This window comes from Trachemys scripta, chromosome 7, assembly GCF_013100865.1.
Source record: "Trachemys scripta elegans isolate TJP31775 chromosome 7, CAS_Tse_1.0, whole genome shotgun sequence".
NCBI classification, from domain to species: domain Eukaryota; kingdom Metazoa; phylum Chordata; order Testudines; family Emydidae; genus Trachemys; species Trachemys scripta.
Window position 1 is genome coordinate 29,094,122 of NC_048304.1, and position 18,839 is coordinate 29,112,960.

The 18,839-nt window shown below is 45.6% G+C and overlaps 1 protein-coding gene across 6 annotated transcripts in view; it reads left to right on the forward strand.

Moving 5' to 3' along the window:
- Positions 1–17,575, forward strand: part of WNK2 (WNK lysine deficient protein kinase 2) — a 191,901-nt gene extending 174,326 nt beyond the window's left edge. For 4 of the 6 annotated variants that reach the window (XM_034775131.1, XM_034775133.1, XM_034775132.1 and 1 more), the window contains one exon: positions 6,107–8,340. In XM_034775131.1, the coding sequence (XP_034631022.1) occupies positions 6,107–6,457 (351 nt within the window). In that variant the 3' untranslated portion in view covers positions 6,458–8,340. Of the gene's footprint in view, positions 1–6,106; positions 8,341–17,329 lie in introns of those variants that run through there. The other 2 variants (XM_034775134.1, XM_034775135.1) reach the window with 2 other exon arrangements.
- Positions 17,576–18,839: the final 1,264 nt, after the last annotated feature.

Genomic DNA, 18,839 nt, shown 5'->3' on the forward strand with positions numbered 1-18,839 from the left:
AAAATCTTCTCGGGCTGCACTGTGAGAACTGACCAGACTTAATCTCTCTCAAATAGGATATATACACCAATCTATCACACACTAGGTGTGACTGGCACATTAGACCTAGCCTGGTGAGAAAAGACAAGAGGCAAAAGAGGTGGAGCAGAAACAAAGACAACTGTTTCCTACTTACCGCCACTTGTCTCCATTTTGTTTGTTTTACTGTTGTTTGTGTGTTGATGTATTTGGTAAGTTAATGTTTAGGAGTATACCGGGCACAGAAGAGGATAGCAGTGGAGAAGGGGAAGGATGGCAGTAAAAGGCTAAGGAAGGATCTGAAGGGGAGGGAGGTGATCCGGTGCTCAGGAGTGTGACTGTTCTTCCTGGTGTAAGCAGGAGTGTGAAAAAGCCACGGGAGAGACCTAGGGGTTCTGGGTCAGGGGGTGCTGATGGTGGAAACCATGTCTTTGGTGTTTGTACAGGGAGTGTGGCAACACCCCTAGTTCCCACACCACTGGAGAGACCAGAGGTTTATAAAGGTCAGAAGAGTTGGGAAGGCGTAGTACGCAAAGGGGGGTGAGGGTATGTGGAAGGAAGGGTTGAGATGTGGCAGGAGTGGAGCTGTACACAGCCTTGAGGTGTAGCTAGACAGGAAGTGATTGAGGGGATTAGAGCAGAGGGATGCTGGCAGAGCCGACACACCAGGAAAGGAAGATCTGTTTAGCTGTAGCATTGTGAGTGGATTGCAGTTGTGAGTGGTGGGGAAGCTGGAGAGAGGAGGAGCTTCCATTACTCCATTTGAGAGAACCAGGGCATGACATGTTCCAGCAGAATGGGTGGACTTTGGATGGAAGCCTGCATCAGTTTTTTCACTCTGTTCTCTATGGCTTGGTTGCATTGGCCGCATAGGCGTGCGCAGCCCATTTCATTAGGGTGTGCACCCAGGGAGCCCCACCCCTGCCCTAGTCCTGCCCCCATCCACTCCCTCCTACTTCCCGCCCCCTGACTTCCCCCCCTCAGAACCCCCAACCCCCCCTGCTCCTTGTCCCCTGACTACCCCCTCCTGGGACCCCTGCCCCTACCTGCCCCCCCCAGGACTCCACCCCCTACCTAAGCCTCCCTGCTCCTTGTTCCCTGACTGACCCCCTAGAACCCTACCCCCTACCTGTCCCCTGACTGCCCTGACTCTTATCCACACCCCTGCCCCCAGACAGACCCCCGAGACTCCCACACCTATCCAACTGCTCCCCATCCCCTGACAGGACCCCCAGAACTCCCGACCCATACAACCCCTCCGCTCCCTGCCTCCCCCAATCCCTCTCCACACCCCTGCCTCCTGACAGCCCCCCCAGAACTCAAGACTCATCCAACCCCCCACAGCTCCTTATCCCCTGATCACCCCCTCCAGAGAACCCCCCACACTAACTGCCCCCCCAGGACCCTCCTTGATCCCTGTCCACTGACTGCCCTGACCCCTGTCCCCCTCCACCCCCTGAGAGACCCTGGGACTCCCATGCCCCCATCCAATCCCCCCTGCCCCTGACTGCCCCCTCCAGAGACCCCCCCGCCCCTAACCGCCCCCCCCATCCAACCCACCCTGTCCCCTGACTGCCCCCACCCCTTATCAAACCCTCCTGGCCCCGGACCCCTTACCATGAGATGAGGCTCCTAGCCTCCCCGCGGAGCCAAACACTGCCCCGCGGGAGCGCGCAGCCCTGGCCCCCAGATCACTGCACATGCGGCGGCATGGCTCCTGGGGAGGGGGGAGTGTATTTGACTCACTGCGGAGCCCCGGCCCCCAGAGTGCTGCGCGCGGTGGCATGGCTCCAGGGGAGGGGAGAGCATGTCTGCCTCACTGTGGAGCCAAACACTGCCCCACGGGAGCACGCAGCCCTGGCCCCCAGAGCACTGCGCGCGCGGCAGTATGGCTCCAGGGAAGGCAGGAAGGGGCCGGCGGCTTGCTGCGTTCGGCCGGGCGCTCCGGCCTGGGAGCGCGGACCCCGCAGCTTGCCACGCCGGGGAGTGGAGCCATTTGCCCACCTGTGCATTAGAGTGTGCCTGGGCACACCTGGCACACCCCGTGCGCACGCCTATGATTGGCCGTGGTGGTTTCTTAAGGTTTGTCCTATGTTCACTTCAGCTACTGCATGTCAGGTAGCTTTATGTATCATAGAGACGTCATCTGTGTTGACTCTGTTTCCTAATGTATAATTATGCATTGTTTGCGTAGTTATGAATGTTGTTAAAGTAAGATAAGTACAGTGTATGTGATGGGGAAGGATTATCAAGGGAGGAAGAAAGAAAAATGACTTGCTCACCTCCTTCCCTCTCAATAATATTTTATTTATAAAATGCTTTTTAGCATGTCTAAAAACTTCATTAGGGCTTGTCTATATGAGCCACTCAGGAAAATTAATCTGAGCCAACTAAAGGTGTGAATTTAAAGTGAATTAATTAAACTGCATTAAACCCTTGTGTGGACATTCTTGGTTCGGAATTGAAGTGGCCTTAATTCGGTTTAGCATAATTCACTTCTTTCTAAATTTCTCTACCAGGGAAGTTATTTGTATCGCATGTGACTTTAGATGCAATTTTCAACACATCTGGTGGAGCCATTCATTGTGAGAACTATGTGTTTGTTTATCCAGCATGGTTAAGCCCAGGCTAGCTTAATAAACAAAATGTCTAGCACAAAAAGCAGAAAGAAACCTAAAATGAAACCGATAGGGAAACACTGTGAATTATGTAAAATCCGTTCAGAATAGGATTAGCCATGTGACTCTGTACCACTGACCACTTGTCATGGTATGGTGTATAAGAATCAGACAGAAAGTAAAGACACAGCTCTACTTCTTTCTCATCCCAGAGCTTTTTTGGAAACATTGTCACTGAGCTAGGAGACACAACTCCAAAATATTCTGCAAAGACTGTTACGGTTCTCACGCGTACATTCTCACACTTCTTAACCGAATGAATGAAACACAAAGTTCTGGTGTTTGTACCATTTGCACTAGGACACCAACATCTGATAGTCTTACGCCTCCCAAGACAACTTCAGTATAAAATATATGATCCATGCCAACCAGAAGTATTTCAAGGTATGTGGCAGATGCTGGTATCAGGAAATGCTATTACAAAAAAAAGACTCCCTGTAGTTACACAGTGCCTTCTGTTTTAGCATCACACACTCATCATTGATGAGCAATGCATATCCAGGAGTCATCAGGACACAGTAAAAATGAGCCTGCATCAGAACTTCCTTCCAAATGAGTAACTGGCACGAATGGATGTAGCCAGCTTTGCTGACAATAAATTAGCCAACAGAATAGGACATCTGGTCCAGCAGGTATCTAATGATTTGAAAATGGCTTCTATCAGCATAGAGTTGGCCATCTCAGGAGGTGAGGGGGGAAATAGTGACATAATTCAACCTCAGCTGTGAATCCAACTCTGAAATTGACACTGGAACGATAAGTGATGGGGTCCGCCAACTCTTATTTGGAACTATTGGTGTATGTTTACAGTTCACTGGGTAGTTTACCTGATAAAACCCCAGCAGTGTCTTGCTATGTCTTGAGCCTGGCAAAATTCCTCAAGTGTGCATCAGTGGGAATACCTGCCTGGCTCTCAGACAGATGTAATGAAATACCCAGCTGATCTGGTTTACAGCCCTACCTTTCCTCATGACACAGATATTCAAGCTGCTGGTCAGTATTTGGACAAGGATTTCAGATTTGGCCAGGTTTTGCCTTGAACTTTATGCACTAAGTGAGCACAGAGGATGAAAGTCCATGGCTTCACTGAAACTAGAATCACCTGCTCCACTCCATGGCACGGTTCTGAATGCCCTGGCAGGGGTGTTGGTTGTGACATCACACTCAGAAGATGCTGAGAGATGCAAGAGTACTGCTGAAAACATTTGAGGATTATCGATGAAGATATTATTTCGAGGTTCAGCTGGAGAATCACAAAAAGGTTGCTGAAAAATAGTTTGACAGTCAACCTCCTATACATGGAGAAAGAGGCAATAGCTGGAGTGCAGCCATAATTAATAGTGTTCATTTGGTCATTTTCTGGCAGCATGTACTAAGCAGTAGAGAAGTCCTCGAAATGTTAACATGAATCTGTCACGACTTTACAAGATATAGCCTGCGTGTGTGGGGTTTATATTTTGGGAACAAGATAATGTTATGTCCACCTCTATGGGTATAATCTATAAGAAGCAGCTGTGACCAAGAGTGATGTAGTTGAGAGAGAGCAAGAAACACACACACCAAGGTAGAACCATACTTCTCAGTATCTAAAAAGAGCTGTATCACAGCTGACAATAAGCATTTCTTCAAGTTCTGATTCTTATACATTCAGGTAAACAGAGGTAGCAAAACCATCTGCAATAGTGCCATTTAGTGACTTCCAGTAATGTTATATAGTCTATTGCTTATTGGGGCAGTATAATCAATTGTAAATTGGAGTGAAGTATATATGCAGTAAATCTGTTGTCAGTTACTTACTAGAACAATCTAGTTTGCTTGAAAACACCATTTTTAGTATCTTAAAATATGGGCTTAAATAACATTTTTTTAAAATCATCCTGTTCTATAGATATGTTCTCAGTTCATGTTGTTTTGTTGTTGCTTTCCAATTGGCTATATTCTGACTGCTATAAAATATACCAATAGTTTTGACAAAATTAACAATGTAAAAGAATCAAAAAAGTTAAAAGAACCCTGGTTCATGCCATTATTTTTAGTGGGGGAGTTTGCTGCATCCCTGATTTTAAAACCCACCATACAGGTGTCATATATATTTTAATATATTGATAACACACAGTCAGACTCAAACTTCACTTGAGATATGAAGTTAAGCAAACAAAAAGCCATTAAATATTTCTGCACTGGTTACAAATCAGGGTTTTGTTTTACAACTAGATGTTCCAGCCCCAAAAGCAAAAAGTCGCTCGATGACATCACTGATACTTTAAAAATAAAATATAAAAAACTAACCCACCACCACACACACACACCCTTATGTCTTACTCATACTTGCTTTTTGTCCTTAAAAATTCCCCACTCGAGCCAATCTTATCCATTGGACCTGTTCCATATTGAGATTTCCAAATTAAAAGGAACACTGGTATCTCTGTTTCAGGAATAGGTGCTGATTTGGTGCAAATACTGCAGGAAGTTATATGAAATTAAAAATTAAACCAGTCCTCAGGGAGACCAGATGGTCTTGCATCATAATTATTCCTGTGATATTTGCTCTATTGTTAATCTTATAATTCCCAGAAAAGAAAGCCCTTTCTGTCACCTCACCATGCAAACTCCAAATACCCTTGTTTCAGTGAGCAGTGAAGGTGAACTACTGAGGGCTAAACCCCCCCTCCTTTGAAAAGTTGTGCTGGGATTTTAAAGAACTGAGGAAGTTTAACCTGAGATTGGGCTACGGTTTTGTTTGTCTCGGGCAGGCATAAGTGCCAGCTGGAGTTGGGGGATCTTACAGATCGCCTTTTACAAAAAATTGCTTTTGTGGCTTTGTGTTGAGTTCTCCCCCTGGTTCAGTGGCATACCCTGGCCTGCCTGCCTCTTTTAGGCAATGGGGTTGACACAGCTATTATGTATACAGGCAGCTGCATTTTTTCCCACATCAAAATTAATGTATTTCCCAAACTGACCCTGTCCTTAGAGATGGAGGGTGAATAGAACCTACCTGGTTCTTGCACAGACTGAGAGAGAGCAAAGTTTACTATTTCAGAGGCTACCAGAAGAGTCTAATGGCAGCTGTCTAATAGTGGAGAGGCCAAGGAACTTGGTGCAAAGTTATTCTTTGCATTCCTTTCCGATCTATGCCTCACACAGAGGGGGTTTCTGTTAGAAAGGGTCAGTGGAGTGTGGTGGTATGCACCCTGTCATTCAAAGCCTAGTCTCTAAGGTGCCACAAGTACTCCTGTTCTTTTTACCACTTGAGGGAGTGAGACTAACGTCAGAGCTGAATCACTTGCCACCGCTGAGCTGAAAATGACCAATTCTACACAACTTTTATCGTTCAGAAAATATAATGCTGCATTGGTCAGTGCGGAGAAGATCAGCTTAATAGCTTTGCTTTTTTATTTGTCTTTCTATAGGTTAATTCAGTAAGAACAGGAGTGGGGGAAAAGTGCATTGTTCCAGTGTCTTGTCCTATGTCAGCCGCGTTAGCTCCTGGAGTTTCGCCAGCCATGCCAGTGCCTATGCCAGGTACTACCCTTTCTGGCACAGTAACACCTTATGTGATGCCTCTTTGTCAATATGGAGGAGTTTTCCCTACGCCAGTTTATGGAGTACAGTGGTCGGGCACAACAGCACAACCTGGGATTGTAGGAGCTCAGAGCATTGCACAGTTTCCAGCTCTTGGCAAAACTGGCTTGCAGATGTTTCCAGTGTCACTGCAGCAGCCTGCTGTCAATCCACCTGGCCCTAACATGAAAATAACATAGCTTTGTTGCCTTTTGATAGATAATGATGATTTCAGAATTGGAATGCTGAGTGTTTTGAGCCTATAGATGCCACATGTGTTTGAAGAGGTATGGTTCTACTGCTGGCACCCAGTTCAGCCCTAATAGCACACACAGCCATACACTGCATCAAGCAATCACTGTGAAATGTTTTCACGAAAGATAGTTTGTTTGTGATGGCAATATTTGCTTAAATTTCATTGCTAAAGACACTTTATTCTCTTGTGTTCCCGTGTTCTACACTTGCAATCTGTAAAGTTAATATACTTGAATTGAAGGTTACAAAATTGTATTAACCCTTGCAGGAGTACAGTGCCTTGAATTTAAGCTTTTCAGTCCCAGCTGGAAAGAGATATAAAAATATTTGAAAGGTGTATTTTATTTACAATCTGCTTGTGAGTCTAAATTGTTATTTTTTTTATTTGCAAAAATACTGAAGGTTTACAATTGAAGCTCTTAATTAGTTTTGTTCCATTTTCTACTGTAAATGCTTTTATTTTAATTAGTGGGTTGAATTTAAATTTTTAAGGCTTTTCAGAAGTTTGCAAGGTGAGATTGGTTTGACTGAGATGCTGATCTAAATCCATTTGCATTTGTACGAGTAGTGAAACATATGCATTTTAAAATAGAAGCATTTACGAGAGCGATGAAAGTACGTTGTACATAAGTATAGGGAGTAGCTTTGGGCTGTGCATTTCCTTTCATTACGCTGTTGGTATATTTGTTGCAGATGACAACTCATTTTTGTTACAGGGAGCAGGCAGGCAAATACTGCTTTGTTTTAGTTCAGCAGCAAATTGATTACATTTTATTTCCCCCAATGGGCTTGTTTACTTCAGTTAAATTACAAATCCGTGCATGTTTCATCACTGAACAATCTAACTGAAATCTTGATTATAGGAGAACCCATCTCCAGGTTACTGTGAGAAGTATGTAAGTATAGTACTTGCATGTACTCTCCCTTCAATTCTGTCAGCAGTATTGGTTAAGAATGGTATTTTTTGTCACTGAAGTGCTAACCGTACTCGCGCTGAAAGGGAATTAAATGTGAAGCTCTTATTTTTCTTTTTTCTTATGTGAACAGTGAATCCTTCGGTTTTGGTGTTTGACCACGGTTTGTTTGAATTTTTTTTTTTTTTTTAATTTGAATTAAGTTTGCACTGTAGGTAGCAAGGACACCTCTTCTGTTTGATAGTTGCTTTTTGTCCACTTTACTGTGCATAGAATCTGCATCTTCACCTCTCAGTCAAAAGGCACAAGGTAACCACTAAAACTGATTTAACGATGGTAAGTTTCATTTTAATAGAACACACTAAGGGAAATCATTATGGGCACTGGTAACAAAACATTACATGGTCAGATTTGAAGGCACACTGCTCTAGATTTCTTTACTGCAATGACATTTTATATTACCTGCTGAAGGGTGGAGATGTCTTGTGCTGCCAAGCTGTGAATTGTATAGTTCTGTTGTACTTTGAGCATTATAACTGTCTAAATTATTTTGTTTGTACCCTTTAAATATATTATTCCATCGATTCAGTTAGAATTGAATTTTATAGACAATTATGCAGAGTCTTCTGCCTGGGCAAAATACTTACTGTAGTAAGAGATTTCTGTTCTCTGTAACATGTTTCTTTAGATTCATGTCTGTATGTTTCCTGAGCAACCATGGAAAATATGTTCTCACATCATTTCTCCTTCCGCTTGCACTGGATCTTACAGTTTGTTGCTATTGCCTGATGTATAGTCCACCCCTTGTATACTGACAAAGTCAGTGGCACTAAAATCCCCAAGAGATTGTATATACTGAAAAGAAGAAAAATAAACATTTTGTGCTTGAAAACTGTGTGACAAATTTAGTGTTTTCCTAAAACTTTGAAACAGATTGTTCTCCAACTGCACTTGACAACTGGCCTCCACCTCCCCACCAAGGCCATCCGTTCCTTTCCTCGCTTTTAAGGTGCAAATGCTGCCTTTCCCAGGTCTTGGCTGCTGCCTGTAACGGCCGCTGTCCCAGGGTATGCAGCAGTGGAAGTGAGACTGAGCTGAAAGAGTCAGTACAGCACACGCCTCTTCAGTCGATGTTATTTGCCATCTCTTGCCTAAATTTTTCTGGTGCTACGTTGCACATAGACTGGGAAGTAAACCCAACTGGACATTCCAATTGGTTGTCTTAAGTGAACTGCAGCACCAGCAACTCTGTGGAGGGCCATTAGGCTACTAGCGCTGGGCAGATGGTGGGAAGAGACACTTGAATTTGAGTATCAGAGGGGTAGCCGTGTTAGTCTGGATCTGTAAAAAGCAACAGAGGGTCCTGTGGCACCTTTAAGACTAACAGATGTATTGGAGCATAAGCTTTCGTGGGTGAATACAGACGAAGTAGGTCTGTCGCATCTTACGTGCATTTAACATGCGCGAATTCAGCTTTACGCAGTTGGCAAAAACAAAACAAAACGAGAAAAATAACAATTTAAATACTGTTCCTGTAGTGCGGGCAATTCCGCCCGCCATTACACTCAATGTAATTTTGACTATCCGCGGTTTTTGCTTTACACGCTGACCGCGGAACGTAACCCCAGCGTAAGATGAGACAGACCTGTACATCTGTTAGTCTTAAAGGTGCCACAGGACTCTCTGTTGAATTTGAGTGAATCTCCCCAATGAAATACCAAGGCTCCCCTTGTAACTCAACCTGTGATCATGTAAATGTGACAATCTACTGATGAAAATCAGCCCTGAAGTATTAACTGTGTGCACCATGCACTCCCTTGGAAGACTCTCACTCAGACAGACTGCATTGCAGAGATGAGAGGAGGAAAGTAACTGTGAACCAGACGTCTGGTGCATCTATTTCAATTTTTCAGCTTCCCTGTGTACGTGAGCTGGGCAACCATTAGGGCCGAGACTCTCCTGAGTTCAATTGTTCTTACTTTTAAAATATGTATTGCAGTTCTCTGGCTACCCCTGGTCTCTTTTTTCCAGACCCACAACACACAAGAGAGAATGAGGAGTTGTTGCATTAATATATGTATACAGTCGTCTATTGTGTGTCCAAGAAGAGTCAGTAATACTGTGTTTACAAATAGTGTTGAATTTTGAAAAAAGAAGTGAATTTTGAGTGAGAGTCATACACAGCAGTATTGTTTCCTGAACGTACTCTTTACGATGGTGCTTTTAAAATGATTTGTGATATACATTTCTGAGCGACGGTTCTTAACTAGTGAGAGGGGTGCAGAGTAGTGGAGATAGAAGTTGACAGTTTCATTAAAATATTCTTTATTTTGATATCCAGATAGTCACCATGGTTGAGATCCTTCATGCTACTAACTTTGGGCTAAATTCTGCTGTCTTTCCTCATGCCGAGTAGTATCTTGCTCCGAGTCATTCCAGTGAAATAAATGATGATGCTCATCAAGCTAGGTACTATCCCTTGTCAACAAGGGGATCCGAGTCTAACGTGTGCCCTGCTTTTAGAGGCTGTAAGGACGTCAAAAGAATCCTCTGTGGGTACCCATCATTGGATATGCTCTTTGTACATGCAACTTGTAGCTACTCAAAAGTCGTTCTTTGTCTCTGTTAGCTTAATGCGCTCCCAACAGTTCAGTATAACTAGTGGGGGAAATCAAGAGAATATGTCTATATTAGCTCAAATGGTTCTAGCTAGCTGCATGTGTTTATATTAAGCCTTTGAAAAGGAAACTGAGTGTATCTGTCTCGATATTGTGCTGCCTATCGTTAAGGTTACCTCATAGACTCATAGACATTAAGGTCAGAAGGGACCATTATGATCATCTGGTCTGACCCCCTGCATGCTGCAGGCCGCAAGACCCTTCCCTGTACTCTACCGTTGAAGTCCCCAGTCCTGTGTTTTAGTGACTTCAATCGGCTGAGACCCTCCTGCTAGTGATCCCTGCCCCATGCTGCGGAGGAAGGCGAAAAACCTCCAGAGGCTCGGCCAATCTACCCTGGAGGAAAATTCCTTCCCGACCCCAAATATGGCGATCAGTAATACCCCGAGCATATAGGCAAGAGTCTCTAGCCTGACCCTTGTTGGCCATTATAAATCTCTGGTTTCAGTTGCTTGTAATTTTGCCAAACTGAAACTGATCAGGCTGAAATTTTCCAGCCTGGGTGTGTGCCAAAGATGGAACGTTTTTAAAAGTTGCAGATAAAGCAGCTCAGCATTCCAGAGAAGGAGATTGGGAGCGGGGGGGAATCTTTCAACACTTCCATTGAGAAACTCGAGTGTCCCCATCATTTGGAGCAGACACTCTACATTTTGCAGGGCGCTTGCCCTGGGAGTCAGGAATGTGCCATTTGTCCTTCCCATGAAAATCTGCCCACCTCTGGCCAAATGATAAACCTCTGAAAAAGCTGCCTGCACATGCGCCATAGAGCTTTGTTGGAGTTTGGCAGCTAGATTCTTGGAAGACTGCATCTGCATTGAGCATGCTCCATCCTTGCACACAGCGCCTCCTTGAAGACCAGACTCTGCCTCTGTCATCCCCACAGAATGACTGAGCATGCTCCATCCGGGGCTGCAGGGGCTGAGCAGGACTTTCCCTGCAATGGGGTGCCAGGCACCATGACTAAGAGCGGGGAGACATTCTCCCATGCTCTCAGTGCTCCTGCTGCTGGTGCCCAGACTGCAAGAAGGAGGAGGAAGCCGAATGACCCAACTGCAAAGGGGTGAGCAGCAAGGGAGAGGGGATAGGAGCTGAGAGTGCAGGGCAGGAGCAGAGAGGACAGAAGATGTCAGGGGGGAGGCAGGCCTGGGGGAGTATACGAGTGAGGGCAGCAGGAGCCATTGGGAGGCCCAGGGCAGCAGCTGGGGGAGATACCAGTAGGGCAGGTGACAGGGTCATGAACTCGGGAGGTGGGGTTAGAAGCAGAAGTGTCTTTGCCCAATGGAGACCACTCCCTTACAGAACCTGGGAGGGAACCCATTATCCCTATGGCTCACCATTCCTCTGCTGTCTAGCAAGTATCCCTGAACCTCAGTGGCATAGTGTGTCCCTTATCCCCCTGTCATGCCAGGACAACATAGAAGATAATAACCTTCTACTGCTACCAGTAACTCTGTTAGTTTCTATGGTAGAGAATGTGCACGGAACTAAAGAGCCCAACCCTGCTGAGGTCCCATGTGAAGGGCCAGGATGGATCCCTGTGATAGAAGGTTTGTTTTTTTTCTCCAATGTTTAAGCTTTTAAAGACTTAGGAGATAACATTTTTTAAAAGTTAAAAGCATAAAAGTTGCAAAATCAAGCACTCACCAGTTAGCAAATACCACAATTAAGTTGCCTGTGCAATTGTAACTCAGTTCCTTTGTGTTTTTGCATTACGACAGGCTTTCATTACAGGGTCACATCCTATTTTGGTCAACAAGACACTTGTCTCATCAAGGGCACGTGATGGACCTGTTCTAAGAATGAGTCAGGATTGTGTAGTGAGTCAGGCTGTTGGCTGTAGGACCCCTGCTTCATTGATAGCAAAAGTTAGTTGTGTACAATTTGCAGGACTGGGACAGGCGGGCCTAGGCCTGCCCAAGTCTAAAGGTCTAGCCCCTCCAAACCACTAGGTCCAGGCCACACCTGAGTATTGGAGACAATGAAAGAGAAAACAGGATCAGGAGTGAGGTTAGAGGTTCTAAGTTGTGTAGTGACTGAGGCAGGGGATTGCAGGAAGAGAACGGATGGTCTTTTGTGGCTTAGGCATATGAATGCTGCCCTGGATAACTGGATTCTGTCTCTGTCACAAAAATGCTATGTGATGCTGGGCAGGTCACTTAACCCAAACTTCACAGGTGGCTACTGTGTGCTCCTCATTTTCTGGGTGCCCAGCATGAGACCCCTAGGAATTTGTGGATATATTAAACCTACAAAACAAACCCCACAGACTTGGAATGAAACCCCCAAATAGCGTGTGTACGTAGGTGGTATTTGAATAGAATAGTGACCATCCTTCCAACATCTTCGCAAGTCACCCATGAAAAGTTCTAATCGGATTTCCCAGTTTTTCAATGCTTGGAGTGCAATGTGATTTTTCTTTCTCAAAATAAGCAGAGGTTCCAGGTCTAGACCAGCAGGGTTCAGGTGCCATTTGTGCCCTAATATACATGGCAAAAACCTGCGGAGTTCCTGAATCATTGCCGGCCCACTGAGGTCAGTTGGGTATTTCTTACTGAAGTGATTGGCCTTGAGGTAGGGGTCACAAACTAAATAGTTCACAGCAGAGTCTTAAATAATAACTTGTAAGGTTTCCTGCATCCTTCTTCCCCTTTCCACCCTAGACTTATTGCACCATTTGTAGAAGATGCTGGGTGCTGGAGTAGTTCGTGTGTGATGAATTGTGTAGTAAGTCTCTCTGCTTAGGAGGCAGTCGTGTATACACACAAATGTTTTCGTTGTAAATAGGGGATGCGTATCTTGTTGTATGACTGGGGAGCTGACAAAGGGACAAACAAGGCTGACCCCAGATGGTGCTTGGGGTGTTTGATTCTAATTTTTTTTTATTATTATTATTATTTATTGAATCTTTTATTTCTAATCTTAGCTTTTTTTTATATACTTTTTTTTTTAACCTGGACTCTGGCCTGCAATTATGAAGCCAGGGCGGTATGGCTCTCTCGAGAGCTACAAGGGCATTGGCCATTCTGGGCCTTCTGTGGTGGTGCTCCTGAATGGATCTGAGGCAGCTAGAATGACTTCCCAGCCTAGACTCTTGAGACTGACCCCTGATGAGCTTAGATGTGAAATTTTGGAGGCTGTGTAGATGAGGTCTGGTGTGAGCAATTATCTCATTGGCTACTTCTTGATCGGCTTTGTTTTGTCAACAGCTTCATGGGCAGAGCTCCTCTTCTGTTCCAGGAGATCAGGTTCTAAGCCCTGATCCTTGTTCATTCTCTTCTCACTGCAGTTAGGTGAAAGATGTGCTAGCCCTGATAAACCCAAAGAGGTCAGTGTCAGTAATCAAAGAACTTGGTGCTGAAAGGGATTTGGATGTGCTATAAAACTACTCAAGGTGCTGTTGGCAAATAAATCCGTTGTAAATAATCGATCTGGGATTTGAGCTTGAATAGTCCATCTGATCTAGCATGAACAGCATTAGAAACCTGGCTGGATAATAACTTGGCCTCATTTTGTGAACTTCCTGGTCCCTCTTGCTTTTTTCAGGATGCCAGTTGTAATGTAGCGGGGTTGCAGTGACGATCCTCTTTTAGATCCAGTCTTGAATGTAGAACTTTTTTCCTAGAATGACTCCCAGACTCGGAGTCTGGAGGCCTGAGCATTTGAAGTATTTGGATCTTCTATGTGCAAAGCATCGTCAGGCTTCAGGCTTTTCTTGATAAATACCCTAACACTGGGCATGTCAGGGAAGCTTCTAGCAGTGTTAGGTTAATATCGGCTGTAACCGTGAAGCCCCTGTGAATTCTTCTTGGCGATTTCAACGCTTTGGGGGAGGGGTGAGAGGAGCTTGGATTCATTTACTTTGCTGGCAGGCAGATTCACCAGTGCATATTCAACATGCTAGAATAGTCCCATGTTAGAAAGGGCCCCGCCCTATGCGGGACTGATCTCATGGGGTATAAGAAATCTCCAGGGTCAGGGCCGGCTCCAGCATTTCTGCCGCCCCAAGCAAAAATAAAAAATAAAAAAGCTGTGATCGCGATTGCGATCAGCGGCGGCAATTGGGAAAAGAAAAAAAAAAAGCCGCGAGCGGCAGTTCAGCAGCAGGTCCTTCACTCCCAGAGGGAGTGAGGGACCTGCCGTCCCCAAATTGCTGCAGGTGCCGCCCCTCTCCCTTGGCCGCCCCAAGCATCTGCTTGTTAAGCTGGTGCCTGGAGCCGGCCCTGTCCAGGGTGGATCCTCCACCCTTTGAGAAGAATTCTGCTCTGCGCTCTGCTGTGCAGCATTAAGGTTCTGCGTCCAGCCCCTTGATCAGCCCTGCAATGCTGAGTTGCTGCAATGGGAATTCAGGGTGAAATTGAGGAGTTTTGACTAGTGTGCAGCTTTCCCTGAGATTGTCGATAGACATGAAGAAACTTACAACATAAGGGAGTGCACCTTCAGCAGCAGTACGGGGCTTTGGTGGTTCTGCCCTAGTTCTCAGAAAGCCCTGTGGGGCTCGGCTTCGGAGACATTCCAACCTTAAAGGCTCAATAAATATACCTGCTGCAAATGAGTCTTTGGTAGAAAATACCATTCAAGCGTCTGTCCAAGTACAAAAATGGTGAAACTGTCTGTATTTACTGAGTTACTTGCGTAGTGTTTTCTGCTAAAGAATGATCTGGGGCAGATAAGGTAAAATGCAATTCTCACTAAAGCTTTATCGTGCATGTAAACCCAGTGGGCCTGTTCTGTCTTGCTCATTCACCATACGCTGTATGGCAGTGGAAAATCAGACTCTGGATTTTTAATGTACCCAATTGCAACACGTTGATACAGTCTCTAACTGACTGCACAGAGATTTAACACACTGGTCCCCAAACTTTTCAGGGGGTCCCCCCTGCCAAGGCCCAGAGCGAGGCCGTGGCTTTGGGGGAGGGGAGGTGCGATGCGGACAGGAATAAGGGGGCCACAGCTGGAGGCAGGGGTGGGGCTGATTGTGGAGCCCTGGCTGGGAGCTGAGGCTGGCAGCCAGGGCCTAAGGCACGGGCTGGCAGCTGGGGCCACGAGCAGAGATGGGTGGCGCTTCCTCCCCTCCACCATGGAGGCTGGCCCGGGCCCCAGCCACGCTCCCCCCGAACATTCCTCCATGCCCCCCTTGGGTGGCGTGCCCCACAATTTGGGGCCCTCTGCTGTAACAGAATGCTGGTATAACCCAGCCTGCCGGCCAAAGAGATGTGTAGAAAATGGGGAAAAGGCCACTCTGCAATGGGCTAACCAAACAGGAAGTGCACATGCTGGTGAAGAGCAATGTATATTGAGCGAGACAAATATGTTGTGAAAAATCATTTAGCTTCCTACCAGGATTTCCTCTTCTATTTTGCAGATTCTTCAAGAACCCGTCTAATATCTCTTTTCAGTGTTTAATTCATTCTCCATGCAGGCTGGCAGCGGCAACTGGATATTGTGTGAAATAAAAACAGGTTTTTTCCTTTTCCCACCTGGCACAAGGTTTGGGATACTGGATTACCTGTACTCCTCTATGCAGTTAATAGGGATGTAGTCAGATGTTGAGGTCTCAGTCTCTGTCCTGTATGGACTTCAGACTGGCTTCCAAATTTAGAAGAGGCCTTGGAGATGTGGGATAGGCTTCAGCTAGTGGGTTGAGCAGGAGAAGTCTGGATTCTGCTTTTGACTTTGCAACCGATTCATTATGTGATCTTGAGCCAGTCCCATAACCTCCCAGTGCCTCAGTTTTCCTGTCTGTAAGATGGAGATAATGCTCACCACCTTTTTTTAAAGCACTTTGAGCTCTGTGGATGAAAAGTGGCATTAATTACGGTTAGTGGGAGGTTGTTCAAGTATTCTGGTGGATCCAAGCCCAGGCAGAATTTGATGTTGATCAGAAGCAGGTGGAAGAATGACTGTCAGTCTCAGTCAAGGCAGCTTTTACTACCTTTCAGAGTGGGTTAGTGACACATGTGCAGGCAGGTCAGAGCAGCTGAAGTGATGGGAGGGCGAAAGGAGAGATTAGATTTAATATAAAACACCATGGGAACCAACGAGACCTGTAGCAAACATCAATAGAATCACTCTGCTTGTATGGTACACCCTTCCCCCTTATCCCTCATCTTTGCCTTGCTCTGAAGAGCCTACAGTCTTGGAGAGAGCGATCAGTCTTATTTTATACTGAAAGAGCCTGGCAAACTTTGTGCCTTGTATAAACCAAACGTGCTTGCAGCTCTGATAACCACTGTGCATGCCTCTGTGATGTAGATGGGAGGACTTCAGTGCACTTGGCTGCGGGCTACCAAAAAAGGCTGATCTGTGACTGTAGCGAATGCAGAATATGTGGAACCACAACGAGGGAAAAGGGTGTCTCTGCTTGTGTGTTGCTCTGTGCTCGCCTGTAGGTGCATGATTTGAGTTTGTTTTGACATTTTAAAGCTCCGTGAACTTGGTTCCAGGGCCCTACTGAACTGATTTTATCCTACCCGCCCTCTTGCACTGGTGAAGGTAGGAGGGCCTGTAGGATGCTGTCAGACCTGGTGTTCTGCCATCCTGGTTTATCCCTTTCTCTGCAGTCCAGGTCTTCATAGGGCCATGGACTTGGCCTTTTTTCTTTAGGGCCAGTTCAGACAATGCTGCCCAACCTGCAGGTGCAGGAAGCCCCTTGTTCATGAGTAGCCTCACCAGTGCGAATGCGCCATTTCCGAATCGTGCTGCAATAACATGTGGGGCATGGTTCATGCTGCTTTGAGCTGACAGAGATCTCTGTGGTGATAACTAGGGATTCAGAAAAAAGAACCATTTTAGCATGGGGCACTTACCAGATTCCCCCTCACTTCCCTAGTACAATAAGAAATCTCCATCTAGTGTTCTCCTTCCATCCACTGACACCAGTTCTGGACACATTCTCTGGTTTTCCCCATCACCACCTCCTGAGGGATTGGAACGCTCCCAGCCATTGTGATATAGAAGTTAGGGAAAAGGTTGTACCCTGAATCTTGGGTCCCAATTGAATGGCTTAGATGTGCTTGAACGGCCCTCTATACAGGAGCTTTAAAATATCCTGGTATTTGAGAGAGCTTTCAGCATGCCACAATGGACGTTGTCATTCTTCTCTTGGGTGATTGACTTCTGCTTCCATAAGGCACCTAAAATGCCCACAGCAGACAGGCACCTTCTAATGAAGATTTATTTCTTACACGATGGGTCTGTACTCTAATGTGGCGGTTTTGTTTTTTAGATTCTGAAAATGAGAGTGCCACTGCCACCGATTGATGCGGGACCAGCTCAGCTGCAGTGCCAAGCACAAGGGGCTACGTCAGCTAAGGAGGATGAAGAGGAGGATGTGAAATGATGTAATGTGAGAAGTTCTGTACCGCTCTGGTCCACTCTGCACAATTTTGTAACGTCTTTCTAAGCATTTTCTATTTATAGCTGGAAACACAAATGTTATGCAAAAATAAAGGAAAAATATTTTGGGGGGAAAGGATTTGGTTCCCTTTTCTTGTGACTTCAGATCTGAGTTCTTAGGAGCAGGCTGCAGAGGAGAAGGGGTGAAGCCCCTGCACCAGCCGAGCGTCTCGGAAGCAAGCTCTTTGTCACCTTACAGCACTCAGATTGGTATTCAACTCGAGGACACCTGGGCTTTGCATTCCACAATGTAAACAGACAGCCTTTCGCTGACTCAGAAAAGTGTGCTCAGAGCTAGGCCCCGACCAGGCTGAGCTTTTTGGTTGCCTGCCTGTTCCTGCGTCACCCAGAACTGCTCACTTAGTCCAAGTGACTTGGAGGAAGCCACACCAGCCCTTTTTACCTTGCCTGGTGGGCCCTGATTGGCTTCTGTCTGCTCCCAGCCCTTCTAGCTGCTGGAAGACCAATTCTCCCAGAGTTCTGCCCACGGCTGATCCTGGCTGGCCTTCTAGGCAGCTCTTGGAGGTCTAAACTCACTGCTCTTTTTCCCCAAAAGGACACCTTTGGGTGGGGTTGGCCAAGATGGCAGGGCTCCAGCAGGGGGAAACAAATGCCTGGCACACCCCCTCGGAGGCACCTAGGCCTGACTTTCCCATTCTTTTTGCTTCCTACAGTTAATCATAATTTAATTAAATTGTTTTCAAAAAACAAAAATAGGCATATTTATTCCAATTCTACTAGAATGAGAACCAGTTCCATTTATATTTCTCCCCATCACAAAGAGAAATTCATAAAGGTAATATTCTGTTTTAAAACTAGTAAAATCCAGTAAGAGAAATCTACAGCGAACTTTGCTGGAGAATAAGCTTGTTACTTGGCTTTTTAGACTAGCTGCATTTTCTTGACAGAGTTAAATACAGTTGTCAGGTCTCTTCTACTTTTAAATCTAAAAATGTTCTGAGAGAGAGCCAGTAACTGGAGCAATTCGTAAAATACTTCAAAAGTGCCTTCAACAGAGAACACACTAAAATTATGTGGTGGGTGATTTCTCTTTCTTGAGTCACTGAAGACTGCTTCTGACTATCCCCTGGGTGGAGGTGATGTAGAACTGTGTTTGTAGCAATTATCTCATGAGATTGCAGATAGCCACTGAAGTGCTTGGCAATTGAGTGATGTTCCTGTGCTCTCACTGGGAAAGGCTAAAGAGTGCTGATATGACCACTATCTCTTGGCCCCAAACTCTTCCACGCTCCAGCTGTTATGCACTTACTTCCTGTCTGGATTCTAAGTAGAATCCCTGACCTTTCACCTCCCCTTCTCTGATACCATGTGTGACTGGA